This window comes from Garra rufa, chromosome 19 (assembly GCF_049309525.1).
Source record: "Garra rufa chromosome 19, GarRuf1.0, whole genome shotgun sequence".
Classification (NCBI taxonomy): domain Eukaryota; kingdom Metazoa; phylum Chordata; class Actinopteri; order Cypriniformes; family Cyprinidae; genus Garra; species Garra rufa.
In genome coordinates this window covers 39,898,899-39,918,907 of record NC_133379.1, presented here as the reverse complement: position 1 = coordinate 39,918,907, position 20,009 = coordinate 39,898,899, and the positions used below count along the sequence as shown (strand labels likewise).

The following is a 20,009-nucleotide window of genomic DNA, read 5'->3' as shown; positions in this document are numbered from 1 at the left end:
GAAACATCTTAGAAACATGCTAGCATCTTGCTAATAATGCTAGAAACATCCTAACAACTTGCTAATCATGTGAGAAATATGCTAGCAACTTGCTAATGACATGCTAATAACGCAAGTAACCTGTTAATTATGTTAGAAACATGCTATCAACATGCTAAAAACTTGCTAATCATGCTAGAAACATGCTAAAAACATGCTAACAATTTGCTAATCATGCTAGAAACATACTAAACATGCTAGGAAAATGTTGGAATCATGGTAACTACATTCTAATCATGCTAGCAATCATCTAATCTATCTATATAACGTTCAAAACTTTACGATTTTACAGCTGCTTTAAACTTTCAAGCTAGGCTTTCGCAAGCCAACCCAAAGTTTGTCTTGACAAACTTTTTTATCTAGTTAACCTTCATGTCATTCTGGCCCACAGAAGACAGAAAGTCATTTGGGTTTGAAAAGGAGTAAATGATGACAAAACATTCATTTTTAGGTGAACTGTCCCTTTAAGAAAAAAAGAGCCGTGTGTGACCTCGCCGTGACCTCTCACCTCCAGCTCTGGGGTCATGTCCCAGATGCAGATCTGTCCATCATGGCAGCCGGTGATGATGGTGGACAGATCGTCCATCACCAACAGGCTGGAGATGCAGTGAGTGGGTGCATTGCGGCCCCAAAGAACTATGGGTAACACCAGATTGTTTCCTGACATGTTCTCTGTGATACTGAAAAGAGAGAGACAACAAAAGAAAACCGTGATCAGACACAATCATTATTGGAAACTCCAGAAACACAAAAATGAGGAAGTGGAATAACCGGCCTAGATGAACAAACAGAGGCCTGAAATGTATATTTAATCAAATGTATGCTCATATAACATTGCATTTGCTGCTGATATGTAGTAGAAAACAAACAAACAAATAAATTATATTATTTTAATATATATACACACTACCAGTCAAAAGTTTTTGAACAGTAGGATTTTTAATGTTTTTTTTTTTTTAAGAAGTCTCTTCTGCTCACCAAGCCTGTATTTATTTGATCTAAAGTATAGCAAAAACAGAAATTGTTTAAAATATTTTTACCATTTAGAATAAGTGCTTTCTATTTGAATATATTTTAAAATGTAATTTATTCCTGTGATTTCAAAGCTGATTTTATAGCTTCATTACTGCAGTCTTCAGTGTCACATGATCCTTCAGAAATCATTCTAAAATGCGGATTTGCTGCTCAAAAAACATTTAATATTATTACTATGTTGAAAAGAGATAAGTACAATTGTTTTCAGGTTTCTTTCCTGAACAGAAAGTTAAGAAGAACAGCTTTAAAATAGAAATCTTGTGTAACATTATAAATGTCTTTATCATCACTTTTGAATTAATTTAAAGCATCCTTGCTAAATAATAGCATTAATTTCTATCATTTCTTTCCCCAAAAAAATATATATATTTTATTATAATAAATAAATAAATAAATAAATATTTTATTTCAGATAAATGCTGATCTTTGGATTTTTTCTATTCATCAAAGAATCATGAAAAAAATGTACTCAACTGTTTTAAAGATTGATAAAAATGGTAAAAAATTGGCATATTAGAAAAATGCTGAAATTTCAGCTTTAATCACAGGAATAAATTAAATTTTAAAATATATTCAACTAGAAAGCAGTTATTTTAAACAGTAAAAACATTTTACAATATTGCTGCTTTTTGTAGCAGAAATTAAATATTTTTAAGTAAATTATTCAACAATTTATCAATATTTTCTTTAAAACAATATAAAAAAAAATACAGCAATTATATAAATTCTTTATTTAATAGAAAAAAAAATAAAAAAAAAAGCTTTTAGAAATGTCCTTGATTAAAATATGCTTTATAGTCAATGAAACCTTCCAAAAATTATATACTGGTAATTCTTCATCTTTAAAAAAAAAAAAAGTACAGCATTAATAAAATGGCCAATTCGGTATTTAAAGCCCTTTAATTTATACTGGGTTCAGTTATTTATGATAAAAGAACTTATTAATGACACTCATAAATACTATAATATGTACACGACAATAAACAAATACTCTACATGCACAAAATATATGAAAGAACAGACAGCGGTTTCCATTTGGGGCAAATGAGCGCCTCATGATTGACAAACATTACAGATTAACCTCAAACTGACAAAGTAATCAATCAAAATCAATATCCATCACTTAAAACAACATCGAAAGTCTCTAAAATCACACTCTCCAGCCTGTTTTAAGGGTTCAGCAGAAAAATAACCTTCTGATATTGTCAGTGAAGCACAAACAAAGATTGAATTGCTAATTAAAATCACAATTTTAATTGAATTGAGATGGACACAGTGTGCTTGTTACGTAAGGCACAGATAAACGGACATCAATGACTCTGATGTAAGTACTATTGAACACTTCTGAAAGCGCCAGTCCAATAAAACACCACAAATCATGCTTTTAACTTTAACCACTGCTAGTTTCTGTTTTTATGTCTATTTTTAATAAACCTTATTTGCAATCCAAGAACATCTGTATGAACAATATTTAAATGACGATTACAACAAGTGCTTCAGAATTAAATGAGAGTTCAACAAGCAAGCGTTTGCAAAGCATTTGTGCAGTCCTTATTGCAATAACTAATGCATTTATTAATTTAAAATACACCAAAACTATTCAAACACAGACAAATGCAAAAAGACAAATGACTTTACCTGACATGCTTATGTTTCCTCATATTAACCCTGAGCCTCCGAAACACCCGTTTAATTTTAACTAAGTGAACCAACTTCATTCTGAAACTATTCCTCTGCTGATTTAGAAACAATAAGACTGTTTCCAGCGCTGCCGTCTCTCTCAGTCTGACAGACGCTCACAACACAACAGCAGACGAATCAAACCAAACCCTTTCAGAGCAATCAATGCATGTTCATCCATAGAGACAGACACAGATTCTCTGATCGGCACCAACCAATAAATTCAGAGTGGTTCTGTTCTCTCTAAAAGTCTAAAGATATTACATGTGGGAATATCAGACAGTTTTGAGATTATCTGCATTTAACAGAAATCTGAAAAGCATCTGTTCTGGTACAGAATTTTCATGTCGTGATAGCATGACGAAATGCTACTGAACAAATCAAGCATCTTACAATATCAAACAACACCTTTAGTAAAGGTAATATCCATAATAAAACAAAACAAACTGCTGCTGCTGAGTATGCAAATGCAAAACTGTACTAAATCTATTATAAAATCTATGAGATGACCATGTGCCAAAAAAACAAAGCAGGATTGATCTTAAAATCATTTTATGGCCATCCAGTCTGTTTTAAAGTTCTTCAATAAAATCTGTCTGATGCATAAGTGGCCTGCTGATATAACAACCTTATACTGGGACATTCATGCATGCAACATGTTAAATAAATGAGAAATACAAGCTTAAAAAAAGTTTGCATTACATTTCAAAACAATAGCTGATCAGTACAATTTTTAAATGCTTTTAAGAGAGACTTTTTGCTCATCAAGGCTGTTTATATTTGATTAAAATTACAGAAAAAAAACTGTATGCAAAGCTGAATTTTCAGCATCATTACTCCAGTATTCAGTGTCACATGATCCTTCAGAAATCATTCTAATATTCTGATTTATCATCAGTGTTGAAAACAGTTGTGCTGCTTAATATTTTTTTGGGAACCTGTGATACTTCTTTAGGATACTTTAATAAATAAACGCTAAAAAGAACAGCATTTGTTTAAAATAGAAAGCTTTGTTACAATAAACACCTCGTTTAAAGTTTGGGGTCTGTACATTTTTTTCTCTTTGAAAGAAATTAATACTTTTATTCAGCAAGGATGTGTTAAAATGATAAAAAAGTGATAGTAAAGACTTCTACTGTTTGAAAAGATTTCTATTTTGAATAAATGCTGTTCTTTTAAACTTTTAATTCATCAAAGAATGCTGAAAAAAGTATCACAGATTACAAAAAAATATTTTCCAACATTGATAATAAAAGTAATAATCATGAGACACTGAAGACAGAAATAAATGATATTTTTAAATATATTAAAATAAAAAAACTGATATTTCTGAATTGCAATAATATTTCATAATATTACATTTTCCTGTATTTTTGATCAAATGAATGGAACTTTAAAGAAAACATTAAAATTCTTACTATAATTTAAATTTGTGTACATCACATTTACTATAACTGCACTATATTATAAATATCCAGCATCCTGCTCTATAAATAATGGCATAACATCTATGAATCCCATAACAGAATCACTCATTTTGGCCAGATCCATTCAGAATATTTGTAGATTTCAAATAAAATCTAATGCACAAAATTCTGCATAGTCAAAGTCTGTTTAATGTTTGTTTATTGCACATTTTGGTTCATTTCATATATGCTTACAAATGCTATTACTCTCAGCCCTTTAAAAAAAAGTATTGCAGTTTATTAAATAAATGATTTATTTATTTAAACACCATATCAGCAGCAAATACTTTTTATATAAGAAACATTTGTCAAAGAAAATTATTCACCAATTTAACAAAATTTTACTTCCAACAATATTGTTTTAAAAATATAGCAATTGTATAAAAACTTTATATTTGATAGAAAATTAAAAATGTCCTCTGTAGAAAGCTTTTAGAATGAAATTTCTGAATATAACCATTTATTAATATCATTTTAAAAAGACTTTTCCAATAAAATATGCTTTCTATTCAGTATTGAAACCTTACAAAACTTATATACTGGTAATTCTTCACCTTAAAAAAAAGAATATACAAGTAAGCCAAGCAAATAAAACAAAACAAACCACTGCTGTGCTGAGTGTGCAATACTGTACTAAATCTATTATAAAACCTACAAAAGACAACCATGAGCCAAATTGATCTTATGTCTATCCAGTTTGTTTTAAACTTCCTCACATTTGAAGATGGGCCTAAAAATAAATTCCTGCATGTCTAGACTATCATTTGGTCTGATGAGGAAAACCATTTCCAAACAATCATTACTGCCGCAATTCCTCTACTAATACAGAAATGACACATTTTAATACAGAGTTCATAATGTAATCACATTATATTCACATATAGACAGTACACTGACTATAAGCAGCAGGTATTATTCACTAGAAATACTCTTATTTTGATTGAAAATGACTTGTTTGAACATTTTAAGCTGCAAAAATGCCATATATGTATTGATATATCATACAGTTTATAAATATGTGAAAGAAGCACTGTTTTTACATAATGTAAATTAGAGTGCATTGCATTTACTATAAGTGCACTATACTATGAATATCCAGAATCATGCTTTATAAATAACAACTATCAAACCCATAACAGAATCATTACTTTTGACACCAGGTCCATTCTGAATATTTGTATTCAAACTGAAAACGAATGCAATCATGGTCATATTTAGCAAAATATGCATATTTCATTTCATTATATTGCATATATTGGTTGGTTTAATTTAGGCTTATAAGCTACAACTGTTTAACACATTTGAAGATGGTGTCTGGGCCTAAAAATAATTCCTGTATGGATCAATGATGCAGGGCTGGACTGATCAAGAAAATGTTCGATTACGTTTTAGTTTGATTTTTATGTGCATTTATGTATTTGTATTTTTTTAGCATTCGACTTTTGCCATCTTTTCTTTGTTGGTTTGTTTTTAGAGGGAAGTTTTAACATTCTGTCGAGGGTCTACAGATGAAAAACAGCCTCTTTGGCACATTTACAGCCATGTTTATTAATGAATGCAATCATGGTCATATTTTGCAAAACATATAATGCATTTTTATTGCATTATATTGCATATATTGGTTGGCTGATTTAATTTAAGCTTATAAATTCCATCAGTTTACCACATTTGAAGATGGTGTCTGGGCCTAAAAATAATTCCTGGATCAATGATGCAGGGCTGGACTGGACTATTAGCATATTAACATTGTGCACTCATGTATTTTTTTTTTTTTTTGGCATTTAACTTTTTTCCATTTATCTTTGTTGGTTTGTTATACATGTATAAGATGCTCTGTCTTGTTTTTTAGGGAGACTTTTTAACATTCAGTCAGGTCTACAAATGAAAAAAAGCCTCTTTCTTGCACATTTACAGCCATGTTTATTAACATGCATTGCCCCTATAAACAAATAAACTAAACTGAATGACAAAACCTGTTTCCAAACCATCATTACAGTTGCAATTCTGTTTAATTATTCAGAAATGACACATTTTAATACAGATTTCATAATGAAACCACGTCATATTCATGTCTGTCAGTACACTGACTACAAACAGTAGATATTATTGACTAGAAATACTCAGAATGACCTGTTTAAACATTTTAAGCATTTTACTAATAGAATATATTTCTATTTAAACTGAAAATGAATGCAGTCATGGTCATATTTGGCAAAATATGCATATTTTATTGCATTATATTGCATATATGGCTTTAATTTAAGCTTGTAAATGCCAACTGTTTAACACATTTGAAGATGGTGTCTGGGCCTAAAAATAATTCCTGTATGGACCACTGATGCAGGACATTGAGCACTCATGAATGTGTTTTTGAGCTTTCCACTTTTTCCATTTATCTTTATTTGTTTGTTATACATGCATAAGATGCTCTGTTTTGCTTTTTAGGGAGACTGTTTAACATTTAGTCAGATCTACAAAAGAAAAACAGCCTCTTTGGCCAATTCTTGGACATTTACAGCCATGTATATTAACATGCATTGCCCCTATAAACAAATAAACTAAACTGAATGACAAAACCTGTTTCCAAACCATCATTACAACTGCAATTCTGTGTAATAATACAGAAATGACACCATTTAATACAGATTTCATAATGAAACCACGTCATGTTTATGTCTGTCAGTACACTGACTACAAACAGTAGATATTATTGACTAGAATCACTCTTATAAGGATTGAAAATGATCTGTTTGAACATTTTGAGCTGCAAAAATGCCATGTTTGTGTATAGTGTTCATGTACATGTTGTGTACAGTGCGTGTGTAGATGTAGAAGTATACTGTATAATATGCATGTATATAATGTGAATATGTTTGTGTATGATACAAGTGTTTATGGACGTTATGTGTGTTGATCGTGGATGATGTTTTATGTATGTTTGTGTATGTATATCGTGTGTATATTGACCTCTGGCCCGTTCATCAGTGTGTTTATCATCATTATTATGTGACAGCGAGTCTCTATCAGTGTCCAGTCGTGTGACAGACTAAGTGTCGGTGTGTTTTACTCACCGGAGCCGCTCTTTATCGTCTCATATTCGTTCCGTCGTTGATTTTATGAAAATATCGCACCAACTCGGGTTAATTCCGCAGCGACTCACTGATCAGCTGACGGGAGCACGCTCGTGCGTCGTTACGTCACGCGGTGACGTCATACGCCGAGGCCTCTGCTGCCCTCCACTGTTTGTTTTGTTTTTATCACATTAGCGGCTCGAAATAATATCTTCACTATCAAAGCTGAAGTTTATTACAAAAATGTAAATATTAAAAATATATTTAAATCAGAAAATACATCTATTCTCTATATACGTTAGATATAGAGACACATATTACATAGAATATAATTATTTTGTTATTTTATAATTACATAAACTCTACATGAACACTTATGACATTAAATCGATTGCCAGAGATAGATTAAAATACAAAATGAGGTGAAAAGGTCTGCAATACAAAACAAATAAACACAAATGTAGTTGATTTTTTTTTATTGTTTACGTATGAGCATAACCACATCATAAAGTAATTAATAACACATAAATCGTTTTAATGTAGTTGATATTTGATTTCATAACAGAGCAAAAACACCTAAATTACATTAAAATTAACTTTCAAGATGAATAAAAGCTAGATTAAAATAGCAATTAATGACAGAACCACACCTAAATTAATAAACAACAATAGTATATAGCTTTAAAATATTTGATTATTGTTTTCATAACAAAGAATAATGTTGTAAATTGTATGAAAGACCCAAAATACATCTGATCTTGATTAGCAAAGAAGAATAAAAGCTAAACTAAAACAATACAAGTAATAAAATAAAATAAAACAAATATGGCAGAACCACACCCTACACTTTAAACTGAAATAAAAATTGGTTTGACATGAAAAATGTAACTTTTCAGTAACAATGTCATGTAAATATCAAACATTTCAACAGAAGTATAAATGACGTATTGTCCATTGCTTCTGATCTTTTAGAATAACTAATGCTTCACTTTAGAAACCTGTTTTTTACTTTGTTCACCCAGTAGTAGTGAAAACAAACGAAAAGCTTTGTTATTTTATGCAAGCATGCTATAGACAGACGTCCTTGACCGTTGTGCTTTTTCTTTGATTTTTCAGCATCTTGCTTATCAAGTACTATATTTTCAAAACAAAGTCTTATAAAAAATATTAAAGTTAAAAGTTCTTTTCCATTCCAGTGCTCTGTGTCCCATATTTTTAAAAACATAAAATGTATAATGATATTTTATATGATATATAAATATCAAGTACTTTTTATTAATATTACACATTTTTTCTTCTCTGTGTTTTTTATTTTTTAAAAAGTAAACCTTTTTTGTGCAGAACTTTGGTTGCCACAAATAAAAGGAATTACATTTTAAAAGATCAAATGGTTAATTTTCATGCCTTCATTTTATTACCGCTGTTTCTAATATTAAATTTGTATTAAATCAAAACATTCAGAAAAATTTAAACACAACACAGAATTCAAATGTGGGGATAATATGCCCCTATTACTGCAATTCAACTGATTAGACATGATTTTTATTAAAACGTAAGTAAACTTAAGGAAAAATTATATTTTAAAAAACACGGAATTGAGGCCCTAAAAAATTTATTTTTTGTTAAACTTCTTTGTTGTTGAAGCAACTACATGCAAGGTTTTGCCTTAAAATATCAGTTAAAAGTCATTTCCATGGTACACTGACTTCTAATGAGGTGAACAGCTTCTGTTTCTTTCCTATATTTCATTTAAATGAGTTAGACTTGTTTTTTTTCTTTGAATGTAATACATCGTATCTTAATGTAGCAGTAGCTTCATGAAAACAGAATCCATTAAAATAGAAAAATAAAGCCGTTTTTATGTTAAAAAGGCTAGCATTCAACAACCTTGATGCCTCTGTCTCTGCTTACACTGTGCAAAAAAAACCTAGTAAAAATAATGAAAATCGGATGATATCCTAATATAGTAAAAAAAAACTAAGTAGATTAGTTCAAAATTAAGTTCATAATAGAAGTATATTTCTATACTCCTGTTCTGTGTTCTGTGTGAATGTTAGTTATTCACTGCCATTAAATCCTTGTCTGTTTTCAACAAACTGTCTATCACTGATTAAAAAAAAACTCATGAGGTAATAATAAATTGTCTAACCTCTATGCTTAATGTCTGTGCACCACTATAAAATTGTTTTCCAAAGTTGTAAATAAAATAAACGTTGCTAAATTACTTAAAATATTAGTCTTTCCACTTACTTTGTAATTATTTCTCAAATGTAACTAACTAGCAGTTTCTGAACGAAAATAGTTTCAAAAGCTTTTTTTTTCAGTGCAGTTTACTCTGCAACTTTCGGTTCAAGTAAAATTTCTTGCATTTGGAATTTTATTGCATACATATATTTCCAAACATATTTTAATATAACATATTTTTACTTATTTGAATTATCCCCCTCAGGGGCTCCCATGGAACTCCTCCACCCACTCTGGAACTTTGGTCCCCTCGTTATAGTGGGCCCCTCTGTAATTCCGGCCCCCTCTGTATCCATGTGTTTCCCCAGTCATGTGGCCCCTGTTGTCCCCTCGGAAATTGGAGTTTCCCCTAAAATGTTGCTCCCCCCTGAAAAAGGGTTCCTCGTTAAAACTAGGGTCCCCTCTGTTACCGGGGCCCTGCTTAAGATTGTTATCCCCCCTTAAAATAGGGTTCTCGTTAAAATTGGGGGCCCCTCTGTTACCGGGGCCCTGCTTAAGATTGTGGCCCCCCCTGAAAATAGGGTTCTCCTTAAAATTGGGGGCCCCTCTGTTACCGGGGCCCTGCTTAAGATTGAGGCCCCCCCTGAAATTGGGGTTCTCCTTAAAATTGGGGTCATTTCTATTACCGTGGCCCCCTCTGGAATTAGGGTCCCCCCTAAAACCCCCTCTGGAATTGGGGTCCCCCCTTACAGTGGGCCCCCCTCTGTGTCCCCGTTTTAAATTGTGGCCCCCCCGGGAGCTGGGGTCCTCCCTGGAGCTGTCGATCTTTTGTAGCACAGTGAGCCTCAGGTCTTCCAGGTATTCTTTGGGATAAATGAGCAAATCTGAAACATCCCCCGTATCCCCTGGCAGGCTCAACTGGGCTCTGGGGGACAAAAAACATTTAGGAATCAGAGATGCTGCTGGTTGAGAGCCAGAGAATTTAGAAAAGAAATAGGAAACACAACAGACCTTTCCAATGTGCTCTTAAAGTTCTGTAAAGACAAGAAGAAAGAGATGCAAATTATTAATTAAAATGACATTCATATGTTTGCATTTGTTTTAATAAATAACACTGGAATTCTGAAGATGAGCGATTATTCGCACCTGCAGGAATGAATCATCTTCGGCTTTCATTTGCTGCTGTATATCTCTAAATGCACATTTGAGAGATATGATCTGTTCGCTGGTCTTCTTAGTCTTGTCCTTTATCATCTGACTCTTCTGCCTCTCTTCCTCTCGCAGCACTGTTATTCTGGCCACTGCTTCATTGCGTAGAATCTCACGAAGCTCCTCAAACTCCTTGTTGATCTTCTCCTCTGTTTCTTGAGTTTGAACCTGTCAATTAACAGCAAGATATAATGGCCAAATCTATAACACCCAGAAGTGCTTAAATCACAGGGATTATTTCAAACCTTATTACGGTCAGCAGTCTGATCCAAAGTCTGCTTAAAATTATCAAATATTCCCATTTTCTCCCTTAGTTGTACCAGTACAGCTTTAAGTTTATCCTGAAAGAAAAAAAAATGCATTTCAGTCTTCAGTTTTATTGATTTACTTTTTCTCTATTATTTGATATCACAGGAAATGTGTTTGAAGGGAGGGGTCAAAATGAACTGAAACCTATTGCCTAATTGTCCATTTTTTTATAATTCTGGATTTCTGTCACTCAATTTCGACTTTCTTTTCTCAGAATTCCCATTTTCTATCACTGTTTTGACTTTTTTTTTCTCAGAATTCCACATTTCTGTCACTCAATTCCGACTTTTATCTCAGAATTCCGAGTTTCAATCACTCAATTTTAACTTTTCGTCTCAGAATTCAGAGTTTCTGTCACTCAATTCCAACTTCTTTTTCTTAGAATTCCCATTTTCTATCACTGTTTTGACTTTTTTTCTCAGAATTCCACATTTCACACTCAATTCCAACTTTTCTTCTCAGAATTCAGTTTTTATCACTCAATTTCAACTTTTTTCTCTGAATTCCACATTTCTGTCACTTTTGATTGAATTGTGAGATAAAAAGTCACAGTTACCTTGTTTTAGTTTTTTATTCAGTGGTGGACACAAGTTACCATAGATTAAAACTTGAAAAACACAATGAAATGACATTTGCAAATGTGCTTCCAAATCAACAGCTTGGTTTCACAGCTCAATCAACAGACAAAAACACATCTATTTATTCATTCTAGTGTGTGTTGTATATAGTTGTCATTGCAAAACCATTGTTTAATCTGTAAAATCAGTTTACTGACCTTATTATTGTTCACAGCTTCATTTATGGGACAGAAACTGTGGTCGGTGTGTAGTTTGGAGTCTCGACACACCAAACACACGGCCTGCTGATCATCCAGACAGAAGAGCTTCAGCTTCTCATTGTGAGCGCTGCAGACATTTTCACCTCCTGATGAAGAGCTTTGACTTCGCTCCTGTTGGAAGGTCTCACACAAGTTCTTCAAAGCCAGATTTAACGGAGGATCATCCAATGCCGATACTTCCCTGCACATGGGACATTCGTTAAATCCCTTACTTTTCCAAAACGCCTTGATGCAGTCTGAACAGATGCTGTGACTGCAGTTCAGAACAACAGGATTTATGAAAAAGTCAAAGCACACAGGACAAGTGAAGTCCACCTCAGTAAAACCTTCAGAAGACATTTTACACTTCAAAATCTATTTTCAAAGTTTCACTTTCTGGTTTTAAGCTTCAAACAGCAGAGACTTTTCAAAATGCACATACAGACTGAGTTTGATGCAATATGAGCAGGTGCTTTATATCCAGTGGGAGGAGCTCAACTCAACACTTAGAAATGTGCTTCATTCTGTTCTGCATCATCTGTACAATGCAGATAAACTGGATCATGTAAGTCTGAAGTGTTTTACTTCAACACAAGATTCACTTCTGAGAGATCACCTGATTTTCTTTAGCCGGATTTAGGCTAATGTTTAAAGAATGTATGGCACTTTTTATGAGGAACAGACCCGCATGTAAAAAGCTATCACTCAATTTTGACTTTTTTTCAATCGCTGTCACTCTCCTTTTTTTCCTCAGAATTCAGAATTTGTATCACTCAATTTTGACCTTTTCCTCAGAATTCTGAATTTCTGTCACTCAATGTTGAATTTTTTTCTCAGAATTCTGAATCTATCACTCAATTCCAACTTTTTCTGAATCTCTGTCACTCTCCTTTTTTTCCCTCAGAATTATGAATTTGTATCACTCAATTTTGACTTTTCCTCAGAATTCCAAGTTTCTATCACACAATTTTAACCTTTTTTGCAGAATTCCAAGTTTCTATAACTTAATTTTGACTTTTTTCTCAGAATCTGTCACTCAATTCCAACTTTTTTTCTCAGAATTCCGAATTTCTATTACTCAATTTTGACTTTGTCCTTAGAATTCAGAATTTCTGTCACTCAATGTTGACTTTTTTTCTCAGAATTCTGAATCTATCACTCAATTCCAACTTTTTCTGAATCTCTGTCACTCTCCTTTTTTCCTCAGAATTCTGAATTTCTGTCACTCAATTCTGACTTTTTTCTTCAGAATTCCGAATTTGTCACTCAATTTTGACTTTTTTTCTCAGAATTCCAAGTTTCTATCACTAAATTTTGACTTTTTCTCAAGATTCCGAATTTCTGTCACTCAGTTCTAACTTTTTTTCTTCAGAATTCTGATTTTCTGTCACTCAATGATAATTTCCAATAAATCTACAGTTAATATCAATAACATGCAGACATTGAGTAAAGGCCCATTCAAGGATCATAGCTATAATGAAAACAAAAACTATTAGGTTTTAATATGTTTTAAGAACATCAGATTCACACCAGCTAGAACAATAAAAACACAGAGGAACAAGTTGTTGGAATTTCTTTCTGAATGTTTTTTTTTCCCCAGCTGACAAACAATACAAACATTGAACTAGTATTTATGACTGTTTGATGTTTGTTTCTTGATTTTCCTCATTCTTGAGGACTGTAAATGATCTAGGTGTCAGCTGAAACCTGTTACAAATCGTGCATAAAGGTTTTTGTGTTCCTTTCAACTGATTTGTTTTAAATGGTGTTGGTCATGCTTATTATTGTAATATCAGTTCATGTTCAGTTCAATTGCTTATTGTTCATTCTCACTAATAATGTGAATGAGTTAATAAATACATATGCAAATCAATAAGCAAACCTCATTGCTGTCCACATTAATAGAACTGAAACCAGTTTTTCTGTAGCTCTGAAAATGAAAGCAAAGCTTCTTAAGCTTCGTTTTCCTTGAAAACAAAACCGATGAAATGAAGGCCCGATTCCTGTAAAACAACTGCTCGATCCACTATGACATCTATCACCATGCATTGTGCAATTTGTTCTTTTTGACAATTGAATTCAGAGAAGGGATGTACGCCACAACTAATTACATTGCATTATAAATAATAATGCAACAAAAGGTTAGTCAGCCTGAGCACAATTCAAGATTGTTGTTTGTTACCACTGCACACGCTTGTGCATCCATGAATGCACTTAAAATATCTGTACACATGACAGGCAGCAATATTGCAAGAAAAGCCAGACGTGTACCATCTTAAAAATTTTAGGGAATTCTATTAGTTAAGATACTGTTGTTGTAGTCAAGGAAGTTTTATTCATAATGTTTCCTCTTTAAACCAGTATACAATTTCGTACTTGTATTGTCTTTCACAAATGGCGATACAACAAGCAAGCTTATTGTTTTTTTCCAGTTTGACTTACAGCATGTGACCCTGGACCACAAAACCACATAATTTTTATCTTGAATGATTTATACATCATCTGAAAGATGAATAAATAAGCTTTCCATTGATGTATGATTTGTAAGAATAGGACAATATTTGGAATAAAAGCTGCAATCTGAAGTTGCAAAAAAATCTAAATATTGAGAAAATCGCCTTTAAAGTTGTCCAAATGAAGTTCTGAGCAATGCATATTACTAATCAAAAATTAAGTTTTGATATATTTGCAGTAGGAAATTTACAAAATATCTTTATGGAACATGATCTTTACTTCTAATGATTTTTAAAAATCTAAAATTTTGACCCATACAATGTATTTTTGGCTATTGCTATAAATATACACGTGCTACTTAAGGTTTTGTGGTCCAGGGTCACATATAGCATACATAAAAATAGACAAAACAACAACAGCACAACAGCAGGTAATGAGGGTTGCCAGATTTACATAACAAAACCAGATTCATTGGTACTCAAAATTAGCCGAATCATGGCCAAAACTAACCCAAATGGGTTCCGGGGAACGTTGATGGTTTCCTAATGCAATTCAATTCATGATCATTTGTATAGTGCTTTTCATGATACACATTGTTGCAAAGCAGCGTCACAGAATAAATGTACTTACTATTAATAACAATAATTAATTAACTAATTATTTAATATTACTTCTCTTGCCTTTTAAAAAAGTTTAGATTTTGCATAGAACACAAAACACACCTCAGCAGAGACATTAAAGGGGTCATCGGATGCCCATTTTCCACAAGTTCGTATGATTCAAATACACATCTAGTTGATATGTTTGCCCATTTGCTGAAGGATTTAAATAGTCATAGCTACATGATTTAGTATCATGAATTTTTTTTTTTTTTTTTTTGCTGAATTTTTCCCAAAAATTTAAAACATTATTGTTAATGTCTTAAATTATATTTAGAGTGAATGAAAATGTGAAACAACAGAAACACTTGATTTTAAAGCGTAACCCTTTCATTGCTGTAATCCTTAAGTCCAAAGTGCCAGAGGGTTACTGTAAATGCACTGTGTACATGATGCGACCGGGTTGGCGATTGCACTGACGGCTAGGGCCCGTCATCACTGCTTGCAGCTATATTTAACATTACATTTCAGTTTTTTTTTGTTTGTTTTTTTCAACATTAAGTCCAATATAACAATGGAATATAACATTTGCTTTTCATTTTATATCACATTTTCATTTGCTCATTCATTTTCTTTACTAAATCCTTGACACCTGTGAACTGCATGTCAGGATTTTGATCCTCTGCGTTCCCAGGATTGTTTTTCGTGAGTCTCTTACGAGGGGTGGGACGATTGGTTTGGCTGCATGGCATGGTTTCTGTCGTCTCGTACTGAGGACACTGTTTGGGGAACTGGGGTCTGTCGTGGCTTAGTTGCACGGTGTGGACCGGGTCAGGAGGAGTTTTAAGATTTGCATGCTGAACCTCCCATGAAATCGGCTGTGAACCTTTCCTGGACGTTTTACCCTTACCTTTCCCTCCATGTCTTGGAAAATGCTTATATTCATTATATATCACCGGATCATTAGAAATGTCAGTTGCAGATTGAAAATCAGAATTATCTGTGTTGAAATGCATGGCTAAAAGAAAGAACAGATATATGCTCATACACAGACAGTAGGACAAAAAAAAACACATAAGTGCAATCTGACATACTCACATTCACCATCATTCTCCCTCATCTTCTGTAAAACGTTGAGCTTCAGGTTGGTCAGGTGATTTGAGAAATTGATTGTCACTGCTGGAATGGGTTCTGAATCTGGCAGTTTGCGCTGAGCTCTAGAAAATAAAACATTAAGAAATCCGGAGTCAGAGATGCTGATGCTTTGATTCAGAAGAGAAAAGACGGGTTACAAACCTTTGCAATGTGGCACGAAAGTTCTGTAATGAAAAGAAAGATTCAAATGAATCAGCAAACCAGAATTTGGTTTTAATCTCTGCACAGTCATATGATTGCAGAATAATGAAACTCCTTGGCACCTGCAGGAATGAGACATCCTCAGCTTTCATCTGCTCCTCTATATCTCTGATTGTGAGTTTGAGAGATGAAATGTGTCTTCTGGTCTCCTCCATGTCTTCCGTTATTATCTGACTCTTCAGTTTTTCTTGTTCTCTCAGCGCTGTTAGTCTGGCCGCTTCTTCATTGCGTAGAAACTGATGAAGCTCCTCAAACTCTGCTTTAATCTGCCTCTCTGTGCTCTGAGCGTGAAACTACAATTAAAGACACAACAATATTGTTTGTAATACATCTGTATCAGTATATACATTTTCAGAATATTTTAAATTGCATATTCCAGACCTTAATATCTCTAATAATTGTACGCAAACTCCCGTCACGATTTACATATTTTCTTAGTTCCTCCCGTAAGGGCTACAAATTAGCGTTGAGTATCTCCTGAAAGAAATACAACATAAAAATTGTCGTTGTTGATGGATATTCTCTTTTTAGACTTTTGCCTATTTTCTTTGATATTACAGTGGAAGGAATGTATTTGTCCTGACAGATGCATCACAGCTAAAAAAAAACCGCTCAACTTAATCTGATGATGCACTGAACTGAAATCTTATAAAATCACGTTTAAAATATTTTAATCCTAATCATAGATCTGGTTATGGCTTGAAAAGGGAATTCAGAATAATTGGTTTAGACTGTTCTTCAGTTTCTCTGATCATTTACAGTCAAGCCCGAAATTATTTATACATTTTGACTTAAAGTTACTTTTATTCTACAAGCAAGTTTTTTTTTTGACTGGAAATGACACAGGCTTCTCCCAAAAGATAATAAGATGATGTACAAGAGGCATCATTGTGGAAAAAAATATTTCTGCAGCTTTTATTTACATTTGAACAAAAAGTGGCATGTCCAAAATTATTCATACCCTTTGCAAACTGTCACAGTCTATGGGAAAATCCAAAGTTCTATACCATTCCAAATAGTCCAAGCTGTTCTAAAGCATCCTAATTACCCTGATTCATTGGGAACAGCTGTTTTAATCAACTCAACAGGTGAAAAACAGTAGCTCTCTGCTGTTGGTTTGTGGACAGTCATGGCTAAGACAAAGGAGCTCACTGAGGACCTGCGGCTGCACTTTGTGGCTGCTCACAAGTCAGAAAAGGGCTATAAGACCATATCTAAATGTTTTGAAGTTCCAGTGGCTACAGTGCAAAGTATTATTAAAAAATACAAGACATGCCGCACTGTGAAAAATCTCAGAGGACGTGGTCGGAAGCCAAAAGTGACACCTGTGCTGGCCAGGAGAATAGAGAGAGAGGTAAAAAAAGAATCCAAGGATCACCACCAAGGCCATCCTGATGAATCTGGGCTCTGCTGGTGGCAACATCTCAAGGCAGACAGTCCAACAGACACTGCACACCGCTGGGTTCCACGGACACAGACCAAGGAGGACATCACTTCTCCAGATAAGGCACACAAAAGCCTGCTTGGCCTTTGCAAATGCTCATCTGGCCAAAGAAGATTTCTGGTCTTCTGTTTTATGGTCAGATGAAACAAAAAAATTTATTGTTTGGCCACAATGATGTAGCCTTCATTTGGCATAGAAAAGGAGAAGCCTTCAACCCTAAGAACACCATCCCACTGTCAAACATGGTGGTGGGAACCTAATGTTTTGGGGGTGTTTTTCAGCCGGTGGACCAGGAAACCTAATCACAGTAAACAGCACCATGAAAAAGGAGCAATACATCAAAATTCTCAACAACAACATCAGGCAGTCTGCAGAGAAACTTGGCCTTGGGCACCAGTGGATATTTCAGCACGACAACGACCAAAAACACACAGCAAAAATGGTGAAGAAATGGTTAACAGACAAAAACATTAATATTTTGCAGTGGCCCAGCCAGATTCCTGACTTAAATCCAATTGAGAATCTGTGGAGGAGCTAAAGATCAGGGTGATGGCAAGGAGACCCTCCAACCTGAAAAGTTGGAGCTCATCGCTAAAGATGAATGGGCAAAAATACCAGTGGAGACATGCAAAAAGCTGGTCAGCAATTATAGGAAGAGTTTGATTGCTGTAACAGCCAATAAAGGCTTTTCTATTGATTATTGAGAAGAGTATGAATAATGTTGGACATGCCACTTTTTGTTCAGATGTAAATAAAAGATGAGTAATAAATTTTTCCACAATGATGCCTCTTGTACATCGTCTTATTATCTTCTGGGAGATATCCGTGTCATTTCTAATAAAAAAAAAAATAATAATAAAAATAAAAAACTTGCTTGTTGAATAAAAGTAACTTTAAGTCAGAATTTGTCAGGGGTATGAATAATTTTGGGCTTGACTGTAGGTCTCAGTGTATTTAACAAATAATGTATGAATAAACCCACGGCAGCATTTTTTTTAAGTAGCCGATTGATTTGTTATTGCAATTTTTGATAACGTTTCGAAAATCATGTGTCTGACCTTATTGTCCATCACGGCTTCATCCACAGGACAGAATCTGTGGTTTATGTGTTTTCTGGAGTCTCGACACACCAAACACATGGGCTCTTGATCATCCACACAGAAGAGCTTCAGCTTCTCTTTGTGAAGGTTGCAGACACTTTCACCTCCAAATGAAGATCTTTGGCTTGGTTTCTGGGACCATCTCTCTCTACGGTTCCTCAAAGGCAGATTTTCTGGAGCAGGACGTTCGCATAAAAAGGTTTGACTCGGGTTGCGAGGGGATCTCTCACACCGGTTATTTAAAGTCAGATTTACTGGAGGACGTTTGTATAAAAGTCTTCGGCTCGGCTTGTGTTGGTAGGAGTCACACAGGTTCTTCAAAACCAGATTTACTGGAGGATGTTCGTTAGAAGGTGTTCGGCAAACTGGACATTCTTTAACGCTTTCATTTTCCCAAAAACTCTGAAGACAGTCTTCACAGACGCTGTGACTACAGGACAGAAACACAGGATTTATAAAAGTGTCATGACACACTGGACAGTTTAAAAAACCCTCAAAAATCATTGTAGCAAACGCAGTTTGAAGCGATTCCGAGTCCATCTTCAAAGTTTCACTGTCAGTGAAGTAATAAGTTGGTTTTAACACTCAGCAAACTCCAAAGCCGGTACTTCCAAAAATATGCATTAGTAATGTTAATAAGGATCAGAAATTGTTCAGAGTCGACTGAGCTACAGATCCTATGTGAATTACAAATGCAGATCAGCAGGTGTGTCTGTCCAAAGTACAATATACTGTTTATACAGGCTACCTTTCAACTGTTTACACTTCAGTAAATTATTATTCTAGAACATGACCTATCCATATGGCAATTATCTATCAAGGCTTTTTTTTTTTTTAATCTGCTAAATAATTTGGTAAGGAAAAACACAAATGGCCAAATTAATGGACATTTTTTTCTCTTATATTTTCAGTCTTGCTTTTTCACAAGTGTTTTACTGTACAAATGTTCAAAAGATTTATAATTTTACCAAAAGTCTGTTGTAGAAGAACTGTTTTTATTTTAGGTATGTCACTTTTGTGTCAATAAATAGTCCATTGCAAAAAAAAAAAAAAAAAAGCTTTTCTCATTTAGATTTTTTGTCTTTTTTCCAGCCAAAATATCTCAAAATTCTTAAAGCAAGACGGATTTTCTATACAAGTAAAAACTATTGTCTTATTTTCAGAAAAAAACAAGTCAAAATTAGGACTTTTTTTGCGTAGAACAAGCAAAATAATCTGCCAATGTGGTAAGAAAAAAATCTTATTT

At 33.7% G+C, this 20,009-nt stretch overlaps 2 protein-coding genes across 3 annotated transcripts in view; both read right to left on the bottom strand.

Moving 5' to 3' along the window:
• Window positions 1–7,411, bottom strand: part of wdr7 (WD repeat domain 7) — a 65,473-nt gene extending 58,062 nt beyond the window's left edge. Inside the window, exons 1-2 of the mRNA XM_073824067.1 lie at window positions 7,292–7,411; window positions 548–719 (exon numbers count right to left, since the gene is read on the bottom strand). Of these exons, the coding sequence (XP_073680168.1) occupies window positions 548–706 (159 nt within the window). The 5' untranslated portion in view covers window positions 707–719; window positions 7,292–7,411. The remainder of the gene's footprint in view (window positions 1–547; window positions 720–7,291) is intronic.
• Window positions 7,412–7,786: 375 nt separating this feature from the next.
• On the bottom strand, window positions 7,787–19,430 carry LOC141292588 (E3 ubiquitin-protein ligase TRIM35-like). 2 transcript variants are annotated; one of them, XM_073824624.1, is made up of 7 exons: window positions 16,160–16,179; window positions 15,962–16,080; window positions 11,769–12,012; window positions 10,930–11,025; window positions 10,622–10,852; window positions 10,487–10,509; window positions 7,787–10,400 (listed from the first exon to the last, which is right to left on the bottom strand). In XM_073824624.1, coding segments are annotated over exons 2-7 (1,260 nt in total). In that variant the 5' UTR covers window positions 15,964–16,080; window positions 16,160–16,179; the 3' UTR covers window positions 7,787–9,736. The 2 variants fall into 2 exon arrangements, with proteins under 2 accessions (XP_073680725.1, XP_073680724.1); XM_073824623.1 differs by lacking the exons at window positions 7,787–10,400; window positions 10,487–10,509; window positions 10,622–10,852; window positions 10,930–11,025; window positions 11,769–12,012 and adding exons at window positions 14,142–15,881; window positions 16,282–16,512; window positions 18,722–19,430 and having other exon boundaries at window positions 16,160–16,182.
• Window positions 19,431–20,009: the final 579 nt, after the last annotated feature.

Coding starts and splice junctions, on each gene's coding strand:
- LOC141292588 (XM_073824623.1), bottom strand. CDS start 19,303: ATGGACTCGGAATCGCTTCAAACTGCGTTTGCTACAATGATTTTTGAG. Junction 16,183..16,281: donor AGGATGTCTCATTCCTGCAG/GTGCCAAGGAGT, acceptor TTTTCATTACAG/AACTTTCGTGCCACATTGCA. Junction 15,882..15,961: donor GAGGGAGAATGATGGTGAAT/GTGAGTATGTCA, acceptor TCTTTCTTTTAG/CCATGCATTTCAACACAGAT.